At 39.8% G+C, this 24,281-nt stretch overlaps 4 protein-coding genes across 4 annotated transcripts; all 4 read right to left on the bottom strand.

The window, feature by feature from the left end:
- Window positions 1-9,748: 9,748 nt before the first annotated feature.
- On the bottom strand, window positions 9,749-10,215 carry LOC311080270 (histone H4). The gene has a single exon (XM_084110131.1). The coding sequence runs from the start codon at window positions 10,131-10,133 to the stop codon at window positions 9,822-9,824; it is 312 nt and encodes a 103-aa protein (XP_083966257.1). The 5' UTR covers window positions 10,134-10,215; the 3' UTR covers window positions 9,749-9,821.
- A 644-nt stretch (window positions 10,216-10,859) lies between these two features.
- On the bottom strand, window positions 10,860-11,320 carry LOC311080267 (histone H3.2). The gene has a single exon (XM_084110128.1). It carries the CDS (start codon window positions 11,295-11,297, stop codon window positions 10,887-10,889), a length of 411 nt encoding a protein of 136 aa, XP_083966254.1. The 5' UTR covers window positions 11,298-11,320; the 3' UTR covers window positions 10,860-10,886.
- A 2,967-nt stretch (window positions 11,321-14,287) lies between these two features.
- LOC311080268 (histone H2A) lies at window positions 14,288-14,681 on the bottom strand. Its single transcript, XM_084110129.1, has one exon. The coding sequence runs from the start codon at window positions 14,673-14,675 to the stop codon at window positions 14,289-14,291; it is 387 nt and encodes a 128-aa protein (XP_083966255.1). The 5' UTR covers window positions 14,676-14,681; the 3' UTR covers window position 14,288.
- Window positions 14,682-15,363: 682 nt separating this feature from the next.
- LOC311080266 (histone H1-like) lies at window positions 15,364-16,083 on the bottom strand. The gene has a single exon (XM_084110127.1). The coding sequence runs from the start codon at window positions 16,036-16,038 to the stop codon at window positions 15,409-15,411; it is 630 nt and encodes a 209-aa protein (XP_083966253.1). The 5' UTR covers window positions 16,039-16,083; the 3' UTR covers window positions 15,364-15,408.
- Window positions 16,084-24,281: the final 8,198 nt, after the last annotated feature.

Here is a 24,281-nt window from a genome sequence, read left to right on the forward strand (position 1 = left end):
TCTTGACGGCTGAATATATCACACACGTTTGCTAGTATTCTCTTTAAATTGTAACAGCTGAACCTAATCAGAGCCTAACATGCAAAAGAATCATCAGGAATAAACAAATATTCTCAGAAAACATTGGACACTACAATATTTTAAGTATTATATACAGTACTTTAATGTAGGCCTACAATTACACCTGAATAGACTGAATAGATGTCTTGTGCTCCTAAAAGCTTCTGTCGACTAGTAGCAGCAAGTAAATAAAGATCAAATAAAAAATAAAAAACATAACTTAATATCACTAAAAAGAACTGGAAACCTGCGATTACAGACGCTTACATCGACACATAAACACACCACTGACATCTTCACTTCCAGGTGAAGAAGCTGTCAATCAAAAACTCAGTAGCCAATGAGAACACACTGCTACTAGCCCCGCCCCCACAAGAGAAATGTGTCAGAACAGCGAACAAAATCTCAAAAGTAAATGAAAACTTCAGAAGCGTAAATGAAAACTCTGGAAGCGCATTTGTAAGTTCAGATCAGTGATTGAAATATGAGAAATAGTTAGCAAAACATGCAGTGTATTAAAAACGAAGTCAAAAAATTTGCCTGCGATTTATTCTTTTTCAGTTTCAAAGATATTTTATTTAGTTTCAATTTATATTTTCATTAGTTTCTTGAAAAGCTACATTCATTATTATTGGCACAAGAATAACTCCATAATATACTATGTAACCTTTATTTCAAAGTGAAGAAAACATGATTGAGGAAAAGGAATTTGAAAAGGTCTTTTTTTTATTGTTATTCTTATGGTATTAATTGTTATTTTTTTATTTGTTGTTTGTTTGTTTGTTTGTTAACGGGGTCTATACATGGAAAACGATGTGCATGAAAGTTAATTAACATTTTATGTAAATTGTGCAGTATTGTATAAAATTCACCGGACTGAAGGAATGACCCGCATGTTTTTACTCTCTTCAGGAAGGGTTTATTTAAATGAAAAGCATAGAAATGTATTTACTGGGAAAAGGGAAGGTTTTTCCCTGAAACAATATTCATTAAAGTAATTTAATTTCTCTGAAAATGAAAGTTATGACACAAAAACACCTGTGAGAGATTAATGTACAATATTCTGCTCATCTAAAGCAGTTCTGATGATTGGATTATAATTCAGACATCAGAGTCCTCAGTAAAGGAGTTAATAGATATTTATAGATGCTTTTCTGCAGATTCATATTTCTATTTGTTTTCAGTTCAACAATCTATGGCATGTTTTACAGGCATGTAGGAGCAGATTGAAATTAAACATTAAATAAAACTCAAAAAAAGCAGGTTGATGATCTGTATTAGTCTATGTTTATATTTATGCATTTTTTAAGTATTTGCACTCAAAGATTATTAATATCTGTTAATAACCAGTTGTTGTTGTTGTTTTTTTCCTGTAAAACGAAAGTTATAACCACACCTGATTATTAGAAGTTAAAACCTCAAACTCTCAGATACACACACGTTCAGTTTCAGTTTCTTGGAACTTCAGTCTGTGTTCCATTGTTTTCTGTGTTTGCCTTTGGTTGTCATGGTTGGACATTTGAATAGTGTAAATATAATATTAGGCCTAATTATAGTCTAGTCGAGTCTCCTTCATTTATACAGTGCTTTTAACAATATGAATTGTTTCACAGCAGCTTTACAGTGATAATAGGAGATTACAGTAACAGAGATTGTTTAGGCTTTACAGCAGATCTAGAATAAAGTTATTGTCCAGATAAAGTTAGTTTTGATTGATTCACTTCCGTCGCAACGATCATTAGTTATTAACTTAGCGACCGCTAACACACACCGCTCTCACAGAAAACCCTTAAAGGGATAGTTCACTTTGAAATTAAATTTTGATATGTTTTAGCTTACCTCAAGGGCATCCAAGATGTAGGTGTCTTTGTTTCCGCAGTAGTTTCAATTTTGATATTTTTAGGTCAAACCGTTCTTGTCTGTCAGTCATATAATGCAGGTCTATGGTCACTATCTCAAAGAGCATGCACAGAGAAGTCCAAATCAAACAATTCCCCATCGTAAGTACACATTGATGGCCTAAGACACGAAACGAGCGGCTTGTGTGAGAAAACGAACAGTATTTATATCGTTTTTACCTCTTGTACACAACCACGTCCAAGTGATCTGAGGGCGCGCGCGCATCCTGGTGTGTGACGTGTGCGTGCGTTCTGGCTTAGTCTGCGCAAGCGCCGGAAAGCGCCGGACGTGATCTCTGTTCAAGAGTGGTTGTGTACAAGAGGTAAAAACTATATAAATACTGTTCGTTTTCTCACACAAGCCGCTCGTTTCGTGTCTTAGGCCATCAATGTGTATTTACGATGGGGAATTGTTTAATTTGGACTTCTCTGTGCTTGCTCTTTGAGGTGGTGACCATAGACCTGCATTATATGACTGACAGACAAGAACGGTTTGACCTAAAAATATCAAAATTGAAACTACTGCGGAAACAAAGACACCTACATCTTGGATGCCCTTGAGGTAAGCTAAAACATACCAAAATTTAATTTCAAAGTGAACTATCCCTTTAACACACTCCAGCCGCTCATCCGCACAACAACAGTGCCTGTGGCTTGAGAACGCAAACCTTGAAATAGGTTCCAAGGTACAAATTATACATAATTTATTTATCGCTTCCGCGTAGCAACGTGAACCAGAATTATCCCGACAGCGCTTTATCTGTAGAGAGGTAAAGGGAGGGAAGGAGGGCTTCACAGGGGAGAGACTAGTGACACCTCAGCACTGCACTGTCATCGCGTCCAGGCGCAGGTCCTTCATCAGATCTGGAGTGTGTGTGTGTGTGTGTGTGTGTGTGTGTGTGTGTGTGAGGGTAGCATGTACAGAGTGAACAACAGCGGTCCTAGTACTGAGCCTTGTGGTACGCCATACTGAACTTGTGATCGATGAGACATCTCTTAATTTACTGCTACAAACTGATAACGGTCAGATAAGTATGATTTAAACCATGCTAGTGCAATTCCACTAATGCCAACATAATGTTCGAGTCTATTTAAAAGAACGTTGTGGTCAATGGTGTCAAATGCAGCACTAAGATCGAGTAACACTAATAGAGAGATACAACCACGATCGGATGATAAGAGCAAATCATTTGTGACTCTAATGAGAGCAGTCTCAGTAATATGGTACAGTCTAAAACCGGACTGGAAATCCTCCAGATATCATTTCTTTCAATAAAGGAACACAGTTGTGAAGATACTGCTTTTTCTAGTATCTTTGACAGAAAAGGTAGATTCGAGATCGGCCTGTAATTGACTAATTCTGTACGATCAAGTTGCGTTTTTTTAACAAGCGGTTTAATCATAGCCAGCTTAAAGGTTTTCGGTACGTATCCTAGAGACAAAGATGGGTCACCAGTTTCATTGCTGAAACTCCCCATAAATCCAAAACCAGGCTGTGATTAGTGAATTAAGCAGAGGGCAGTTATTTTTATTTACTCAAATAAATCTCGAACCACAGTGGGTATTTCGTGCTGCTGTTAAACTAAATAACATTTATAGAATAATTATTAACTTAAATGAAACAATATCGCAACATTTCAAAAACAAACTTATTTGATCTGTTTTGGGAAGTGCTCATGATAAACATGTTTGAGCAGATCCTCCTACTGCAGGTACTGTAGGTGGCAGTTGTCGCGAGGTTAGTGTGTGAGGTCAGATGATGAGTGACAATGCGGGGGAAAAAACAGAGACGGATGATGGACACTACGACAGACACTGAAGGCACTCCTGCCAAAAAAACAAAACCCTCATGTAAATACCGTGAATGCAAAGTCTGCAACAAATTTGTACAATAATTCACTAAAAGAGTAAAGAAAAGTTATGTGAAATGAAAAGAAAAACTGTAAAAGAAAAGCAATATGAAATGAAAATAATGTGTGGAATGAAAATAAAATGTAAATGTAAAGACAACCAATGTTAAATGAACAGAAAATATGCAAATAAGCCTTTAAATAAATGCTCTTCATATATACCCTTTTGTGTTTTCATTTAGGCTATAATGAATGTTCACAGCATGTCAGTGTCAACAAAGGTAGGCCTATCATTGGCTTTATGCACAGCTTACTTGTCTGTGTTTTCAGATCATCCGCGCTTCTTCAGCAGTGTAAAAGCGCGTGCTCGCGGATGGTTGCCCCGATACTATTGAAAAGACCGGGTAGAAAACGTGCTCTTTTAACAGAAAAGTTCTGACTGGGGTTTAAATTATTGAAATCTGGCAACCGTAAGCATGAACGCTAGTAAAAACAGTGTGATGTGTTGTCTCCTCCTTTATTTGACAAAAATAAGTGTGGATGTACCCTCCGATTGGATGTATCTTGTGTTTGTGTGCGTCCTATAAAGAGTGAGTACTTTAATGTTCGCTGATTGATGCTCATTATCAGTAATGACGCAGTTATCGGTAGTGGTGGGCAGATCGAGGCTTCGTGAAACAATGAAACAGTTGAAGCAAATGTGCCATATTGTGTCGAGGCTTCGAAACAATCCGACACCCGTCTCAACGGTGACACCTAGTGGTCACTTTCAGGTGTTGATCTGAAACAACCTTGACAACGAGCCATTAAAAATGTGTTGTTTTTTTATTATTGTATTTTTCTAATATGTGAAGCTTGTAACCTGTAGGCTCCTCACTGTGCATAATGTTATTTTGGTCATGAAAAATGAATATTAATAAAATAAATCAAGCCACAATGTATCACTTTTTTATAGATTTTTATTGAAAAATATTAATTTCTCTGCTATGGAAGGACTTAGCCTACTTCTTTTTTTACAGATAATTTCTCCAGCCTTTGAAAAAATTCTCTCACAAGGGACACTTGTTGCTGGCATGCAAAGATATTTTTTAGCAAGGACATACAAATAATGGCCCAGCAGTGTCAGTAGCAGGCCCAGTACAGGGGGAACGCTACCATCCTCTGCACCCTAATGGCAGGGTGAGTGCTCCTCAAATGGCACATCATGGATGAGGTATTGTTGCAGTAGGCTAGCTGCCGATCACAATACATACATCTCACTTCATCTGGGGTTTCCAAATGGAAATGCTCCCACACCACAGATGTATGGCATCTCTTCTGTGGAGCCTCCATTTTTATCTATCTATCTCTTAATCTATCTATGTATCTATCTACTGTATTAATCTATCTGTCTATATATATTTCTATCTTTGCATCTGTTAATGTGTCACTATATCTCTAGCCTATCAGTCAATGTGTAGCCTAAATTTAAATGTAAGCCTAAATATAACTAAACAAATCGCACTATAAATGTCACTATATCACCAAAAATCCGCTATCTCAAAATCAAACTCCTCTCTCAAAAACCCACGAGGTCAAGATGCGTTGACTTCACTTTTATACAGATGTGCGATTGTGTGGTCTGTTCCCGACCCTGTCAATCAAACGCTGATTCGGCGGACCATGCCACCCGTCGAAACACTTGTGAAACACTCTTCATTTAGCCGTAGTCACGTGACATGGGTGTTTTGAATCACGCTTCGGATCAGTGTTTCGAAACATCTGCGCTTCGGGATCTCGCAAAGCTTCGGAACGTCAGTTTCGCGTCAGCCATCCCTAGTTATCGTCTGTATAACGTTACATGGCGATGCTAATTAATCTGTACCAGCTATTCTAATTTATTCGTCAATCTTTAAAGTTCAGAGTTATGTTTATAATGTTATAGTAGATAATGTAGATAAATAATGAAAGTAAATGTTATATCAAGAGTTTATGCATCATTGTCATTGTATGAGGGGAGCAGCCTATAGTCAGTATGTGAATGATGATCATTTGTAATGTTGCTGTTATTTGAGTAGGCCTACTGCTCTTTGTGTGTTGCAGAGAAACCACGTATACACACAAACATACATCCTCAACTACAGTCATGCCAACCAAGTCTACGGCAGCTGATATGCATTCAGCCTGAGCCAAACCCACATCAGTTAAGGCAGGACTGACTGACTGTACATCAGGTCTCCACTAAATCTGCTCTCGCATTGATCCATCAATCCTTGCATGTTTATCGGCTATCGTCTTCAGGGTCAAACAAAGCTAAGGAGATCCATTCCCTCTGGAGGCCGCAAAGGAAGCCCTCCACAGTCCAACTCAAACATCTACACCATGTTAATGTTCATGTAAAGGCTGACTCCTCCCTCTGATGTTGATATCTTGATACCTGATAATAAACAGTTCAAATTGATTCTTCACTCTGTGTTGTTCTGACCGACACACCTGGTTCACTGCGATCAAAACTAGCCCTAACAGCTTCAGGTAGCCCTTCGCTACACCTTTATTATAAAGAAAACTCTTAGCGTGGCTTTCTATGGGAGGATGGCATTGCGGTGCACATCAAATCCTTTAAATGGTATTCAATGCAAAACAAAAATGAAAAATATAAGTAGCCAATAAAATAAACACATTATTGTGGCATTAATTAGCCCACAAACAATATTTAAAGCCTAAACGAATTTATTTAAAGAAAAACACCAGTGTTGGGCGTGTATCTGTATAGGCTAAGTGTTTCAGCCGCTGCTAAACTGGCGCAAGGAAATGCAACAGACTTTGATTTGTTAAACATGAAGAGGATTATCCGTCTGGCATGGCCGCTCGCTCTAACGTTAACCTATAAATGTTCGCTATTATTAAGCGCATATCCGAGTGTTTGTGCGGAGTGTGGGGCGCGCACTGCATGACATGGAGGCGCCGGCGCCATCACTCGCATTCTCCTATCAACAGTGGAAACAACTTAAAATACTCCATCATTTCTGGTCATACAGAAAACTTGTTCGACTACCTTTATTTGTGTAAACTCTCAATAACAAGAAAACGTTGCGCTTTCGTAATAGAAAAGAAAACGAACAGGACGCGCTTTCATGATCTCCGTGAATTGGAGCGCGTCTCAAAAATGAACTGATAAACAGTGTATAAACAAGCCTCACAGACATGAGAAATATAGCTATCGATATATAAAACTTCTAAAAAATGTCCACCAACGAAAAAAATCCGATCGAAAGCAAATACGTACGGTACCATCTGATTCTGTAATCCTGTCCGTATGAAAGGCGCATCTGCTTTACAGCGGAGATGTATATGTTTGCAGCCTACACTGATTTAGAAAACACTAGTTTATTAATAAACAATTAAAATTTGTTGACCTGAGACCTGCTGTCGGACTCTAAAATGGAGAGTGACCGGAGTGACGCAAGACGACGTAAAGTACATGCATCTGATGAGTTTTATCGAGTTGATGTCAATAGCGCACACTCTCTGTAGGCATATTCAGATTTTGCCGCTATGTGAAAAAATCCAGCAAAATGCGCCGGTGTGTTTGTCGACCCCAGAGGATTAACTTTAGCCTAACCATAAATTGTGATAAAAATATATATGATCACTCACATCAAGACGCCGCTGCGGTGGTGGAGTCCATGCAGGAGGAGCAGCGTTTGCCACTGCGTCGCTTGTTCAGCGCGAGCTGTGTGGAGAAGCCCATGTCCACCTCTACTGCGTTGGAGAAGCAATCCCGCGTAAAATGCAGGTTGCACACTCCAGCTCTAGGCGGGAACTCACGGTCTTCCAGGCCAAGTGCATGCAACCACTGGCGCCTAATTTCCAAGTCTGCTGGAAAGCTATGCAGTCAACCAGCAACACAACACACTACACACTGTACTAAATACAGATAAATCTACGCTAACTTGAAGCTATCCTAACTGATGCAATACTATGCATGGTAGCTCGTACATAGACAGTAAAAGAAATGGACACAGCGACCCCATTGGATTCAACAGAGAAAAGTGAAGTCAATTAGTAGCTCTTCTTCCTGATGGCTGAGCGACTGCGCAGACTCACACTGAGCTTGATGACGTAGATGTGGCGTGAGCAACCCGTCTGTCTTCTAGTAGCTGTGCCGAGAGAAATCTGAATCATTCCCTTCTGAATCTCGCAGAGACGGAGAGTGTGAGTAGGAGCTGTCCATGAGCTGGAGCAGGAGCAACTTCTGCTAAGTATTCTGATTAATTACTTTGTCATTTTGCCTCCACATCCCCCCGATTGCCCGCGAGCTTCTCCTCCTGTCCATACGGTAATCTCTCTACTGTGCGACAGAGAGTCGCGTGGTTATGACGCAATCGTTATTTTTACAAAAACTGCTTCTACGGGGCCATCACGTAAGATACAAGGTAATGGAGCCTTTTATACATTGTCGTGTTTCTTTAGAAATAAATAATGGACAAATGGAGTCTTTAAACGCCTCAGATGTAAAGTTATTCGCTGTCAAAGTGACGCCAAAATGAATGGGAGTCAATGGATGGCTAACAGCAGGTGGGGGTCGGCTAATCAATGGCGGCGCTGGGGAAGCTTCAGTGTTTTATGAAACATTACCCCCTGAGCTCGTACCAGCAGTACCACAAACATCCAATAGGAAAATTCAACTGCAGTAGCCACCGTTCAACCTGAAGAGGGCAGCACTCAGACGTTTTTACACCATATTGTAGAATTAAAACACTTTATACCCAAATGTCAAAAAAGTTACTCGAATCAATGAACAGCACTAATAAAGCCCCAGTCTTACAGATCATTAACTAAAAAAAAAAGTTGTTTTAGGGTTTATTTACCCTTTAAATTTGATTCAATAATAGAAACCTACATTTGTTTCAGTTCTAAATGTGTACTGTAATTTCAGTACAGGGATTAACTACGTTTCACTTGAATTAATCTTCTACCAGTTCTCAACGAGCCGCGTCACGCAATAGGGGGAATAAACAGACACTTTTATAAGTCTGTGATTGTAGCGCCTCTTAGCGGTAAAAGGCAGCAAATACACACCGTCAATACACTAATGCCTCACAAAGTTCTGCAGGAGTCACTCATCAGTAAACACGCCGTTCTCTCGCGGCTCTCGGCCTCATCCTGCTCGCCACAATATGATTTTATGATAGTAAGGATGATAATAATCAATATGATAGTATGCAAGTCTGAAACATTAATCCAAAAGAGTTTAAAAGAGAGAATGAATACATAGGCTAAACCACATAAAAGGAAAATCATGAGATGGGAAAATTAGATACATGTTTATACATTTCTCAAGTGGTTATAGAATATATAGGATTAAAAGGGTTTATTTCTCCTTCTCATCAAGAAAATGAGAGTCACAACTCTGCAAATTCCTTTTGGGCCGTAAAAAGTCTTAATGTGTCCTGTAACAGGGTTAGTGTGTTAGCTTCGTCTGGGATGTTAGTTTTGGGGAAATTTCATAGACCTTTGTTGGGAGAGTGAGTTTGCTGGATAATTCATTAAATATAATTAATAATATCTGTGTCTGATTGGTGTCTGAATAACAATTCTATACTTAATCTTAGTTCATGTTAATCTCAATATTTACTAACACACGTTTAAGATCCAAAGTTGCATCTGTTAACATTAATTCACTAACATAAATATGAACACTTCTATTAACTAACATTAACAAAGGTTAATAAATGCTGCAAAAAATATTGCTCATTTAGGTTAATAAATGCATTAACGGGTTAACAAATGAGACCTTATTGTAAAGTGCAACAAATTTAAAATAACTCACTCTACAACTTAAAATAGTTTATAAACTCTGTAAATGTTTGTTGCAGAAAGCAACCCTTTTAACACTGTCAGGCTGATTCAGAGATCTTTTAGATCTTTTCACTTCATGATTGATATTGTTAAATCATGGGCTCTTTAAGTGCGGGAGTGTGTGGCTCTGAAAAGAGCCGTTGGGTTCGTCGGTTTCTCGTGTTTCAGGCGTTTATCCCCCGAAGCCGTACAAGGTGCGTCCCTGTCGCTTCAGCGCGTAAACAACATCCATGGCGGTGACGGTCTTCCTCTTGGCGTGCTCGGTGTAGGTGACGGCATCGCGGATAACATTCTCCAGGAACACCTTCAACACACCGCGGGTCTCCTCGTAGATCAGCCCGGAGATGCGCTTGACGCCGCCGCGGCGCGCCAGACGCCGAATAGCGGGTTTGGTGATTCCCTGGATGTTATCGCGCAGAACTTTACGGTGACGCTTCGCGCCTCCTTTTCCGAGCCCTTTCCCGCCTTTGCCTCTTCCAGACATGATGTTTCGCAAGATCGTTGAGCTGACCAAGTGATAATGAAGAATGGCTGTTGAAGGGAGGCTTTTTATACTTGCTTACAGGACCTGACAGAAACCAGCGTCACGTCACATGCGCGCACCCCTCCCCCAAATATAGAGCGCGAAACATTTAACCGCCACCCCGATCAGGAGTCTTTCCCTTGTTATATATTAAATATATTAAAAAAATCAGATATGATTTCCAGTAGTACTGGTTGATAATTAACAGTGCTTGGTAAATCCTACATTATAGAGACAAAACGTCCCCACAAAGATGGCAATATCTGAAATCCTTGTCCAGTATATATTCACTTTCACATGTTCATGCATATATTGGTTTTACTGATGTGATAATATGCGCTTACATGATGAAAAGAAACCGAGAACGCGTTATAACGGTCAACTTCTTTCTGCTTAATGAAAATATGTGCCTTGGAAACATTTAGTTGTGTTAATCACTGGATGTCTGATGCAAATGCCATAAACTTTGATCAGATGAAACAAATGGCCGATTGTGTGTTTTAGTATAAACTGTTGCCTGGAAATAAACGTTTATCGCATTTGCCTATTTTTCCTCTCGTAATTGCCCACACTTATTTAATCCAGATCCCACACTACATAAAAACCTACTGCTTTAAATTCATCGTTAAAATAGAAATTGACTCGTTTATAGTAAGTGATGTGGCTCTTAAAAGAGCCGTTGGGATGTGACGCGCGTGCACAGCAGCGGCGGGTTTAAGCGCGCTCTCCGCGGATGCGGCGCGCCAGCTGGATGTCCTTGGGCATGATGGTGACTCTCTTGGCGTGGATAGCGCACAGGTTGGTGTCCTCGAACAGACCCACCAGATAAGCCTCGCTGGCCTCCTGCAGGGCCATGACAGCGGAGCTCTGGAAGCGCAGGTCCGTCTTGAAGTCCTGGGCGATTTCTCTCACCAGCCGCTGGAAAGGCAGTTTGCGGATCAGCAGCTCGGTGGACTTCTGATAGCGGCGGATCTCCCGCAGAGCCACGGTCCCGGGCCGGTACCGATGGGGCTTCTTGACGCCGCCGGTGGCGGGCGCGCTCTTCCGCGCTGCTTTAGTCGCGAGCTGCTTCCTCGGGGCTTTGCCACCGGTGGATTTACGAGCGGTCTGCTTGGTTCTTGCCATCGCTGCAGTTTCTACTCTCTCGGTCCTGCTTGTGCTGGAATAAATGATTTCTGCTACACGCCTCCTGCTTTTATAGCATTGGACCGTCACGCGCTCACAGTGTCGCGATGATGCAGAGGCTTGTGATTGGCTAGTGTGTGACGCGCTTATGACTGCTAGCCAATGACTGCGCGTTTCCTCTTTTCAAGCAAGCGGAGGGTTTCCCGCTCAAGACGCTTTGTTCAGTCGTGGACTATTTTACTCATCATTCAGTGTAACAAAGACATCCATAGGCTTTATTCTCACATTGCGTTATTTATTTGTTCTGAAATACTCGCCTTAATTCTCAGTGGTTGTGGAGATCTCGGATCAGAACAAAATCACATTACAGTCAGTAAAGCTCTGCAGCCAGATATTAACACACACACACACACACACACACAGGATATGTAAAATACAGGATTGTTCAGTGATATTAAATTATTCACAGATTGAGCAGATATTAAATGACAAAAGACCCTCAGTAACATTGATCAGTTTCTGTTAGAGGAGTGTGTTCAGCTCCACCAACAGATTTAAAAACTCTTCCGTCCCGCTGGCCATCAGACACAACAGCTCCAGTCACGGCAGGAGGACAACAGACGACTGGATCATCTCTACCTCCCTCTGCACTCTTTACCTCAATTTGCACTGTTTACTGTTTTGCACTGTTTATTGTGGCTATTGTGTTATAAGTTAAGTTAATTTTATTTTTATTTTATTTTAATAGGTTTAATGTATGTTTAATTTATGCATGTTTTCGTATGCTACTGGATACTTGAATTTCCCTCGGGATAAATAAAGTATAAATCTATCTATCTATCTATCTATCTATCTATCTAGTTTTTGATAGGGTTAACATTATCTAAATATATCTGCATTTTTGAATTATTTTGTAATGCACTTATAAGAATAGTAATTCACATACTAACTGCACATATGAGGAAGAGGACTATATAGTGACAGTGAATCCTGCATGGAGAGAGAAGATGGAGATGAGGATGAAGATGGAGATGAGGATGAAGATGGAGATGAGGATGAAGATGAAGATGGAGATGGAGATGATAACTTGATATGATGGTTTGGTAATAATTGTGTTCCTCTATGGTACAATTTTGCCTGAGAGCTGGATATGAAATGTTACTTTTTATTAAATATAGAATACATAAAAAAACTGGTTAAGTGTGTTAGTTCAACTGTCTGGTTAAAGAATTGTAAAGAAAATTATTTTTTTTCTGTGAGAAAATGTCAAACGTTTTAATTTATCCTTGGTGGTATAATGTTACAACATACTTTAAATGTATGGGACATTCTACCAGAAACGTATATTATCTGTCCTTGAATTGTTACAGTGAATAAAAAAGTATTTCATCCAAAAATTTCTAAAACTGGCTCATAGTTGATTTCTGTGAGTTGTTCTGTAAAGGAATATGTCATTCATGAGGTTCTCAGATATTTTTTTCTTTATTAAAAACACTTTTGAAAATTTCAAATCCTGTCCTTGTCCTCAGCCAAATTGGAGCTACAGCTTTCATAGTTTTCTTATGCTAAAAACTGTTATTTAGAAGAAAAAACTCCATCAATAACAAGTTTAAACTGTTATCATTCACATCAACTGATCAAAAGCATGAAATTATATGTAAATTCTACAAATAAATTCTATTTTACAACTGTCCCCATGTTTTGGTCAGTCCTGTCACGTTTACATAAAACTCTACATAAAATGTGTGAAATCACTCAGAGGAAGTGACATCATTGACCCAGGTGAAGCTGACATTGATCAAGGCTGAATTCTGTCATTGAATTGTATGATTTTAAGCTTGTTTTTGTATGGGTTTCTTTAGGAAGACGAGCTAAAGGGTCAGGCCCTGTCACGTTGAAACATTCCAGAAAATAATGAAAATGTTTTAAATTCAAAACATGTCTAAAAAGGTGACTGAAATTCCTTGCTTGCATGTTAACAGTTTTTCTGCTAGCATGCTAGCAGGCTGAGTAATGGCAGTTTAAAATGGCCGACCATCAGGCCCTGTCACATTCCTGTGTGACACGGCATTACAAATTAATGTTATCGTTCTTTTTTATTACATTTATTGCATATATTATGTATTTAACACATGCAATAGTAAAGTGAAGGCCCAGGTGCTTGGTTTTTATACACCTGTGGCCGTGGAAGTGATTGGAACACCTGAATTCAGTTATTTGGAGGGCTGTCCCAATACTTTTGGCAATATTATGTATGTCCTTGGCTGAATTTTACCATAGTCTAATATTACATTAACATTAAAATTATAATAATAATTTAAAAAAGAAATGCCAATCAAAACTTAAATAAAGAACACAAAACATAACTTTTTCTGCATCATCAAATTCCATAAGTCAGTCCTGTCACAGGAAATTATGACATAAAAGTGTACTATTTGGGGAAATGTTGAAGAATTAATCTCTTTAACTGTGTAGATGAAGGTGGGGGTATATATCCACTACTATGTTTTTGTAAAAATCTCCTATGTAGAGATAGTTATTTTACAACTATATGAGTGCCTGGCGGGTATTCTGTGATTTTGTGTACTACAGTTGACCGAAAAGTTACTTATATTTCTTAAATGAATTATAAAACCATGTTAGATAAAATCAGGGACATGTGATCAATAAGAAAATGCTATTTGTATCTAAGAAATTCATTAAGAAAACATTCTAACATATACAAATTTGTCTGTGACAGGGCCTGACATTTTAGGAGTGAAATGCATATAAAAATGTATTTTATTCAATCATAAAAACATGCTGAGAACATGTCCTCCATATGACTCAACGTTCAGATTTAAGAAAAATATATTTTTCCCTAAGATTTTTTATAAGTGGAAATGTATGTTTCTGATAGAATGTTTATGTTATTAACAAAGAAAAGCGCCCTCTGTCAGATAGAGTGAGTGGCTCTTAAAAGAGCCTTTGGGGTCCGCGAGACCGCAGCGCTTATTTGGCCTTGGCGGGCTTCTCGGTCTTCTTGGGCAGCAGCACGGCCTGGATGTTGGGCAACACGCCGCCCTGAGCGATAGTCACTCCGCCCAGAAGCTTGTTCAGCTCCTCGTCATTGCGCACCGCCAGCTGCAGGTGCCGGGGGATGATGCGGGTCTTCTTGTTGTCCCGAGCGGCGTTTCCAGCCAACTCCAGGATCTCCGCGGTCAGATACTCGAGCACAGCCGCCAGATACACAGGAGCTCCGGCGCCGACGCGCTCGGCGTAGTTGCCTTTGCGGAGGAGCCTGTGGACACGGCCGACGGGGAACTGCAGCCCTGCCCTGGACGAGCGAGTCTTGGCCTTCGCTCGAGCTTTGCCGCCGGTTTTGCCTCTACCGCTCATTTTAACAATCAGCTTCTACAATCTCCACAGTGGAAGAACTGAATGAAGAGCAGCGGCTCCACACCCTGTCTTTATACGAGAGCGCCAGTCGCCCATTGGCTTAGAGTCTGATAGCATTTCAACCAATCACTGAACTTCCCTCCAAAGCCCCACCTCCCTTTCTGGCGGGAATATTATACGTAAGTTTTTGACAAAATAGATGAAACATTGAAATATGTATGGTAGAATATTCAAATAGGTACAAAAATGGATATTATAAAAGTGCTTCACCCTCGTCACCACACTGTATATTCTGTGCAGATTGACCTGATACTACAGTATTGTGTTCCTGTGTAATACTGGAGTTTTACCACTGCTTATTGTTTCTATTGTCACAATTCTCCAGTATAGTGTTATGCCTGTGTGTGTGTGTGTGTGTGTGTGTGTGTGTGCATATATTTATATTTTGTGCTGTTATACATCTTATTTTAACTGTGATCAGTCTGAACCCTCATTAGATTTTTGGCCTTTTTTTATATGTATAAAAATGGTTTAAGAGTTTTCTAATACTAGGTGACTTATCTTTGTGTTTTACATGGTTCAGATTGCATGAATCCCAGTAGTTTAAAGTCACATATGGGCTTATTTGCTTTCAAAATAAACAAATGATTAAAATACATGAGTTTTGCTCTTTTCTCAGAGTCAGTGGGTGGCTCTTAAAAGAGCCTTTGATGTAATGAAGCACAGGAGGTGTTTATCTCTTCTTGGGAGCTCCTCTTTTAGGCTTGGCGGCTTGAGGCTTTGCCGCCTTCGGTTTCGCCGCCTTGGCCTTCTTCGGGCTCTTGGCTGCTTTCTTCGCGGCCGCGGGCTTCTTCGCCTTCTTGGGGCTCTTCGTCGCCTTCTTAGCGGCCTTGGCGGCGGGTTTCTTGGCCTTCTTGGGTGATTTCTTCGCGGCTGCGGGCTTCTTTGCTGCGGCGCTCTTGGGCTTCTTGGCGGCGGCGGGTTTCTTGGCCGCGGGCTTCTTCGCTTTAGGAGCCGCGGGTTTCTTGGCCGCGGGCTTCTTCTTGCTCTCGGCTTGCTGCTTGTTGAGCTTGAAGGAGCCCGAGGCGCCGGTTCCCTTGACCTGCACCAGAGTCCCTTTAGTCACCAGGCTCTTGATGGCGATCTTGACGCGGGAGTTGTTCTTCTCCACGTCGTAGCCGCTGGCAGCGAGCGCCTTCTTCAGCGCGGCGAGAGACACGCCGCTCCTCTCCTTGGACGCGGACACCGCTTTGACGATCAGCTCGCCGACGCCGGGACCTGCTTTCTTGGCTTTCGCAGCGGACTTCTTCTTGGGCGCTTTGGCCGGGGCGGCAGCGGCCGGGGCGGGGGCGGTTTCTGCCATAATCTCTCTCTCTCCGATCGGATAATCTGCAGCTTTCAAACACGGTCTGCTTCCAGCAGTGAATGACCAGCGCACGAGCGGCGCGGCGCCTTTAAACAACACATGAGAACCTCGTAGACTCAACCCGCGCGCTCGCTGTCTGTGCGCGTCCACGAGCCGCTGACTCTTGTGTTTTCTTCTCTTACATTTGGGCCAAAACTGGAGCGATTAAATAGTTTGTCGCAGTCAAAACAACGTGAACAGCAAGCAGAGGTTCTGGGCTTTCATTAGAGACTAAAATACGCGAAGAGGAAATGTTTCTTTTGCCTCCATCAGATCAAATCCAAGGCGAGCATCAGCCACGGGGAAAAGCCGCGAGTAAATGTAATGGAAAGTTTTACTGTAAAAGAGTGTAAAAGTGTGAAGGCGTCCTCTGTGTGTTCAGCAAACAGTCTGAAAGAGACTTTAATGAGATCAGCATCAGTGAGGGTCGAGGGGAGGCTTTGACACAGATGGTGTTTTGGGCCGCTTGAAGCACAAGAACATCATCCAGAGTCTGTCTGTGACTCTCATCTCTGGCCTTATAATCATCATCATCATCATATACATATATACGTCTGATCACACAGTATTAATGTTTTAACTTGTTTTCATAAGCGGATTGTACATCATATCACGTGAAAAAAAAAAAATGTAAATCGTCATTTGTTTCTCAGTCTTCGGCTTGTGAATGATGATTGTGTTAAAGCTCTGAATGAGTTTATTTAAAGCAAGTGTCTTAAAAACTACTTATTTCCTCCCTATTTCTTATTTCTCTCCTTGTTCCAGCTTGTACTTTTCTGGACAATGTTTGAAACTATGTATTTCTAGCATTTTGTATTTGCTTTGTATTTCCTTCATAAGTCTCTTTGGATACAATAATCTGCTAAATTATAGAATGTAAATAATAAAGCACATGTTACTCATTCTAACTCATTTATAAAATAGTCATATTTACAGTATATGCTTGATATATTTGCACAGACGTTGGTGTTTTAGTCATACTATAAATACTAGTTTCTGACCTATATATCTTACTTTGTGTCATGAGAGCCCCATTTCTTTTCACAAGAACAACAGAAAATATATGACTCATAATTTTCCTCATGTTTCACTATATTAGTGAGGATATTTTGTGATTCACATGTAAAACCAAACAAACTCCATCTCTCTTTAAATCTGAACCAAAACTGAGAAACTTCTCGACCTAAAACAACAAACTTTAGACATTGATGTGCTTAAATTGATATAATTTTGCTATTGAAACTGATTAAACAATGATAGAATTATTTTATTCATAAACCAACAGTATTAGTGTTTCCAGCTTTGTTCGGTTGGACTGAGATTTTGACGACATCAGTGACACGAGGTTTTAAGGATCCAACTATTCATTTTTTATTTTGTCTTAATAATGCAAATTACCCAATTACTGAAGCTTAATGTTGAACTAGATGCACTTTTCAGAACTGGCTCTATAAATATTACCAGCCAGTCAGATTTCTTACTAGTTTATTAAAAACAAAAATTACATTTATTTTTCTATGACCTTTATTGTGTCAAAAAGGTGCAGTAAACAGACTAACATGTTATATCACATACAAGTAGGTCAATATAAGCTTGATGGTCCACAGATATAAAGCAAAAAAAGACAGTTTAAATTGACTAAATTATAGATAATAATGAAAAGCAAAGGCACGATCTAAAGCAAACGGAGGAAGAAAGTCCTGCAATAAAACACACATGAACATAGTCCCATATTCCTGTCATTTATTGTTCTTGTAGAGCCTAAATGTACAGGACTCCCGTTACTGTTTCTTGCGTAAACTTTATGATCCATGAAATGTACATTTTATCTAAATGTGTGATTTGTTAACCCTACAGTTTTATCTGTGTCATTAAACAGACTGATGTGCTGAATTCTTGAAAAGGCTATATTGTCTCGCTGTTGGGTTGATACACTAACTGGAAGCAGGAATCAAGAATTGACTATTAATGAGCTTTCAAAGTTTGGCAGTATTGTATTGAGACCATATATTTGCCAGCAGCCATCTCACCCTGTAGCCCAAGACCGGTCTCCCACTGAAGCTGAGCAGGGCTGAGTCTGGACGGGAGACTCCTGGGAACACCAGGTTGCTGCTGGAAGAGGTGTTAGTGAGGCCAGCAGGGGGCGCTGTTCACCCTGGGGTCTGTGTGGGTCCTAATGATGGGGACACTATACTGTCACTATACACTATACTATACTGTCACTATACACTATACTATACTGTCACTATACACTATACTATACTGCCACTATACACTATACTGCCACTATACACTATACTGACACTATACACTATACTATACTGACACTATACACTATACTATACTGACACTATACACTATACTATACTGACACTATACACTATACTATACTGTCACTATACACTATACTATACTGCCACTATACACTATACTATACTGCCACTATACACCAGTGGTTCTCAAAGTGTGGGGCGCGCCCCCCAGGGGGGGCGCAAGGTTACTGCAGGGGGGGCGCGGGAGATCTGCAAAAAATAAATAAAAAAAATACAGCCGTTACGTTACTACGGCGTTCAAGTGCGTGAAAGCGGTAGTGATAGCGCTCTTCTTTTATAAATCGGCAACGAACGGCAATTACACTGAATGGTTCTTCTTCAGACCGTTGGAACAAGCCCAACCTAGAAGTTGCTCGCCAAAGAAAAAAACCTCTTCAGCGGACCGAATAACGAGCTGCTATTGTGAACGTGGCACTCCGCTGCTGTGCGCGCTCTGGTGAGAAGACCAACCAGAAGCTGAGCTCGTGAGGCACTCTCCAAAGCTGCTATACATTAACTTTTAATTATAAATTAAAAGTTAAAGTTCTGGTTTATTATTCTCTCTTACTGTTGATTCAATGACATGACAAATTAAAACTATTCCTGTTTTTCATTGCACGTTTTTATTTTATTTTGTAATTTTTTATTTTTTATTTTTCAAGGAGAAATACAGAAAGCAGGCCTTCAATAATTTCCTAAATCACTTGTAAGTTTATCATTGCACATATTTCATTGTAAAAAAACGTTCCGCTTATATATATATATATATACAGTGAGGAAAATAAGTATTTGAACACCCTGCTATTTTGCAAGTTCTCCCACTTAGAAATCATGGAGGGGTCTGAAATTGTCATCGTAGGTGCATGTCCACTGTGAGAGACATAATCTAAAAAAAAAATCCAGAAATCACAATGTATGATTTTTTTAACTATTTATTTGTATGATACAGCTGCAAATAAGTATTTGAACACCTGTCTATCAGCTAGAATTCTGACCCTCAAAGACCTGTTAGTCTGCCTTTAAAATGTCCACCTCCACTCCATTTATTATCCTAAATTAGATGCACCTGTTTGAGGTCGTTAGCTGCATAAAGACACCTGTCCACCCCATACAATCAGTAAGAATCCAACTACTAACATGGCCAAGACCAAAGAGCTGTCCAAAGACACTAGAGACAAAATTGTACACCTCCACAAGGCTGGAAAGGGCTACGGGGAAATTGCCAAGCAGCTTGGTGAAAAAAGGTCCACTGTTGGAGCAATCATTAGAAAATGGAAGAAGCTAAACATGACTGTCAATCTCCCTCGGACTGGGGCTCCATGCAAGATCTCACCTCGTGGGGTCTCAATGATCCTAAGAAAGGTGAGAAATCAGCCCAGAACTACACGGGAGGAGCTGGTCAATGACCTGAAAAGAGCTGGGACCACCGTTTCCAAGGTTACTGTTGGTAATACACTAAGACGTCATGGTTTGAAATCATGCATGGCACGGAAGGTTCCCCTGCTTAAACCAGCACATGTCAAGGCCCGTCTTAAGTTTGCCAATGACCATTTGGATGATCCAGAGGAGTCATGGGAGAAAGTCATGTGGTCAGATGAGACCAAAATAGAACTTTTTGGTCATAATTCCACTAAACGTGTTTGGAGGAAGAAGAATGATGAGTACCATCCCAAGAACACCATCCCTACTGTGAAGCATGGGGGTGGTAGCATCATGCTTTGTGGGTGTTTTTCTGCACATGGGACAGGGCGACTGCACTGTATTAAGGAGAGGATGACCGGGGCCATGTATTGCGAGATTTTGGGGAACAACCTCCTTCCCTCAGTTAGAGCATTGAAGATGGGTCGAGGCTGGGTCTTCCAACATGACAATGACCCGAAGCACACAGCCAGGATAACCAAGGAGTGGCTCTGTAAGAAGCATATCAAGGTTCTGGCGTGGCCTAGCCAGTCTCCAGACCTAAACCCAATAGAGAATCTTTGGAGGGAGCTCAAACTCCGTGTTTCTCAGCGACAGCCCAGAAACCTGACTGATCTAGAGAAGATCTGTGTGGAGGAGTGGGCCAAAATCCCTCCTGCAGTGTGTGCAAACCTGGTGAAAAACTACAGGAAACGTTTGACCTCTGTAATTGCAAACAAAGGCTACTGTACCAAATATTAACATTGATTTTCTCAGGTGTTCAAATACTTATTTGCAGCTGTATCATACAAATAAATAGTTAAAAAAATCATACATTGTGATTTCTGGATTTTTTTTTTAGATTATGTCTCTCACAGTGGACATGCACCTACGATGACAATTTCAGACCCCTCCATGATTTCTAAGTGGAAGAACTTGCAAAATAGCAGGGTGTTCAAATACTTATTTTCCTCACTGTATATATTGTAACGGAGCAGGCTCCTGTACCGCTTCCTCTCCACCACCGGAGGGATCTGTCTCCGGAATATTAAACACCTTCATGAACTCAATATCCCATCATACCTCTTACCTGGGACTGATTACACACACACCTGCACCTCATTCACACACACATAAAAGCCACTTCCACACTCCACTTCTCTGCGAAGTATTGCATTGCCCCGGCTTTCAATTCCAAGCGTTTATCTCTGTGTTTGCTGATCTGATTATTGACCTAGGACTGTGTACCCCGACCTCTGATCGTTCTCTGCCTGCCTTGACCCGGATTGCTTATTGGACTTTGCCTTTTGCTGCCTGCCCTGACTTCTGCCTGTGACCTCATTCTGCTCTGTGTTCTCTCCGTTGATCTGTTTGCTGTTGATTTACCCTGCCTGTTGACCACTCTAATAAAGAGCTGCAAATGGATCCCTCAGCGTCTGCGACATCATTACATATATATATATATATATATATATATATATATATATATATATATATATATATATATATATATATATATATATATATATGTATATATATGTATATATATATATATATATATATATGTATATTATTTAATTTTTTTGGGAGGGGGGGCCCAGATTTTTTTAAAGGTTTAAAGGGGGGCGCGACCAAAAAAGTTTGAGAACCACTGCTATACACTATACTATACTGTCACTATACACTATACTATACTGCCACTATACACTATACTATACTGTCACTATACTATACAATACTGTCACTATACACTATACTATACTGTCACTATACTATACAATACTGCCACTATACACTATACTATACTGTCACTATACTATACAATACTGTCACTATACACTATATTATACTGTCACTATACACTATACTATACTGTCACTATACACTATACTATACTGTCACTATACACTATATTATACTGTCACTATACTATACTATACTATCACTATACACTATACTATACTGTCACTATACACTATACTATACTGCCACTATACACTATACTATACTGTCACTATACACTATATTATACTGTCACTATACTATACTATACTATCACTATACACTATACTATACTGTCACTATACACTATACTATACTGTCACTATACACTATACTATACTGTCACTATACACTATATTATACTGTCACTATACTATACTATACTATCACTATACACTATACTATACTGTCACTATACACTATACCAGGAGTCACCAACCCGTCGATCGCGGTCGACAAGTCGATCTTGGAAGCATTTTAAGTCGATCGCGAAGAGTTTTCAAAATCAGAGAAAAAAAACAAACAATATTTTTATTCATTATTATTTATTAATTTAAAATGCACCATGTGCGAGCCTATTGTGTAGTAAATGGTGTCTAGGGGAGGGAGAGGGGTATATCTGTCCAATCAAATAGCCTATAGTTTACATATAATGTCTGTAAAACAACCGCTGACTTAAGCCTTGTTTATACTTTCGCCTGGCACCGCAGCGCGAGCCTCCGCTGACTGCGCGCACACCTCCCCAAACAGACGAGGCATTTATACTTGACGCAACTGTTTTAGACTGACAACCAGACCATACAACTGATTTAGACGCGCAAACTGGGTGCCGGTGTGATGAGATGTACTAATATCCGTCTGCTCGGGCAGATTCGGTTCAAAGTCGTGCATCTTCGGATGCGGAGGCGCGCGCGCTGTTACAATGACGTCATTTTTGCCGGCGCTGATAGTGTGCCATCACATTGTATATGTGTGGGGAGAGAATCTCATCTGAGCCCTCTGAGCGAGGGAGTATTGCTAGTTTGAAATCTGTTGGCTATATTGTTAAAAGTGTATGTGTTTTATGTTGTTGAAAAAGGGAAAGAGAATCAGTGCTGTACATGATTGTTTTAGGCCTGTAATTGATTGATTATTGAGGTAATGAATGTAGGTCTGTAATTTGTGTGAAAATATTTTTGAAGAATTGAAGGATGACTGTTGTCATAATATTTTGTATGCTAGTTGCACTAACCTGAGTATTTCCATTTTGAAGTGTTTGAAATATATTTTAAAAGGGAAAGTGAAACAATACATTATTGGCTTACGCCTGTAATTGACTGATTATTGTGTTTATATATGAGTAATAAGCCTGTGGAAATACTTAATGTTATATTACTGTTGAAAATGTTGAATTATAGTTGACAGTTTGTATAGTTATATACTATTTGTATAGTTAAATAAATATTTTGCTAGTGACTAACAGGCAACAAAGAATGTCAAAGTAGAACTACATTGTGGCCTTGTTTTTTCATAATTTTTTGCAAGTAGTAGATCTTGGTTTACATTTGGACTTTGGATGTGATCTTAGGCTTGAAAAGGTTGGTGACCACTGCACTATACTATACTGCCACTATACACTATACTATACTGTCACTATACTATACAATACTGCCACTATACACTATACTATACTGTCACTATACTATACAATACTGTCACTATATTATACTGTCACTATACACTATACTATACTGCCACTATACACTATACTATACTGTCACTATACACTATATTATACTGTCACTATACTATACTATACTATCACTATACACTATACTATACTGTCACTATACACTATACTATACTGCCACTATACACTATACTATACTGCCACTATACACTATACTATACTGCCACTATACACTATACTATACTGTCACTATACACTATACTATACTGTCACTATACACTATACTATACTGCCACTATACACTATACTATACTATACACTATACTATACTGCCCCTATACACTATACTATACTGCCACTATACACTATACTACACTGTCACTATACACTATACTATACTGTCACTATACACTATACTATACTGTCACTATACACTATATTTTTTTGTTTTTTATTGTTTAATTCTGTCTCCTTTGATGCTATTATGAATGTAATAGATAATAGCTGAATACATTGTGATCTTCTGTATGTTGTTATTGTTCTGTTATGCAATAAAAAGGAAAGAAAAAAACTAGTAGTTCTTACATTTACATAATGAATGTTGGTTCTTCATCGGCTGCATCGAAAACCTCACAGTGACTTTACTGACTCGCATGAAGGAGATTCACGACGAAACTGATTCAGACTTCTGAGGCACAGTAACGGTTTACTGATCGATAACAACAGAGAGAGCTTTGGGGACAACCAACTGAATATTTAATTACTACAATACTAACTTCTCGCTAGAAATGCCATAAAAAATTAGGAAAGTTGGTCAAAATGTACACTTTACACACAAACTGACCACCAACCTCAAAATTCAGACGCCATCTTTATTTTTAACTCACCGGAGCGCACAGGATTGTGGGATATCAAAGGCAGCGAAGGATCGTCGATGCTCAGGTGAAGATCTCAGGAGAGTTAGGGTTAGACTGGCACAAACTGTGTTGTTTATACGTTATTGGGTGTTTCTGCAACTACGGGCACTTTTGACTATCGCA

This window comes from Abramis brama, assembly GCF_963993115.1.
Source record: "Abramis brama genome assembly, chromosome: 3".
NCBI lineage: Eukaryota > Metazoa > Chordata > Actinopteri > Cypriniformes > Leuciscidae > Abramis > Abramis brama.

Bases quoted from the DNA above. Each gene is read 5' to 3' on its own strand.
- LOC311080270 (XM_084110131.1), bottom strand. From the start codon at position 10,133: ATGTCTGGAAGAGGCAAAGGCGGGAAAGGGCTCGGAAAAGGAGGCGCG.
- LOC311080266 (XM_084110127.1), bottom strand. From the start codon at position 16,038: ATGGCAGAAACCGCCCCCGCCCCGGCCGCTGCCGCCCCGGCCAAAGCG.
- LOC311080267 (XM_084110128.1), bottom strand. From the start codon at position 11,297: ATGGCAAGAACCAAGCAGACCGCTCGTAAATCCACCGGTGGCAAAGCC.
- LOC311080268 (XM_084110129.1), bottom strand. From the start codon at position 14,675: ATGAGCGGTAGAGGCAAAACCGGCGGCAAAGCTCGAGCGAAGGCCAAG.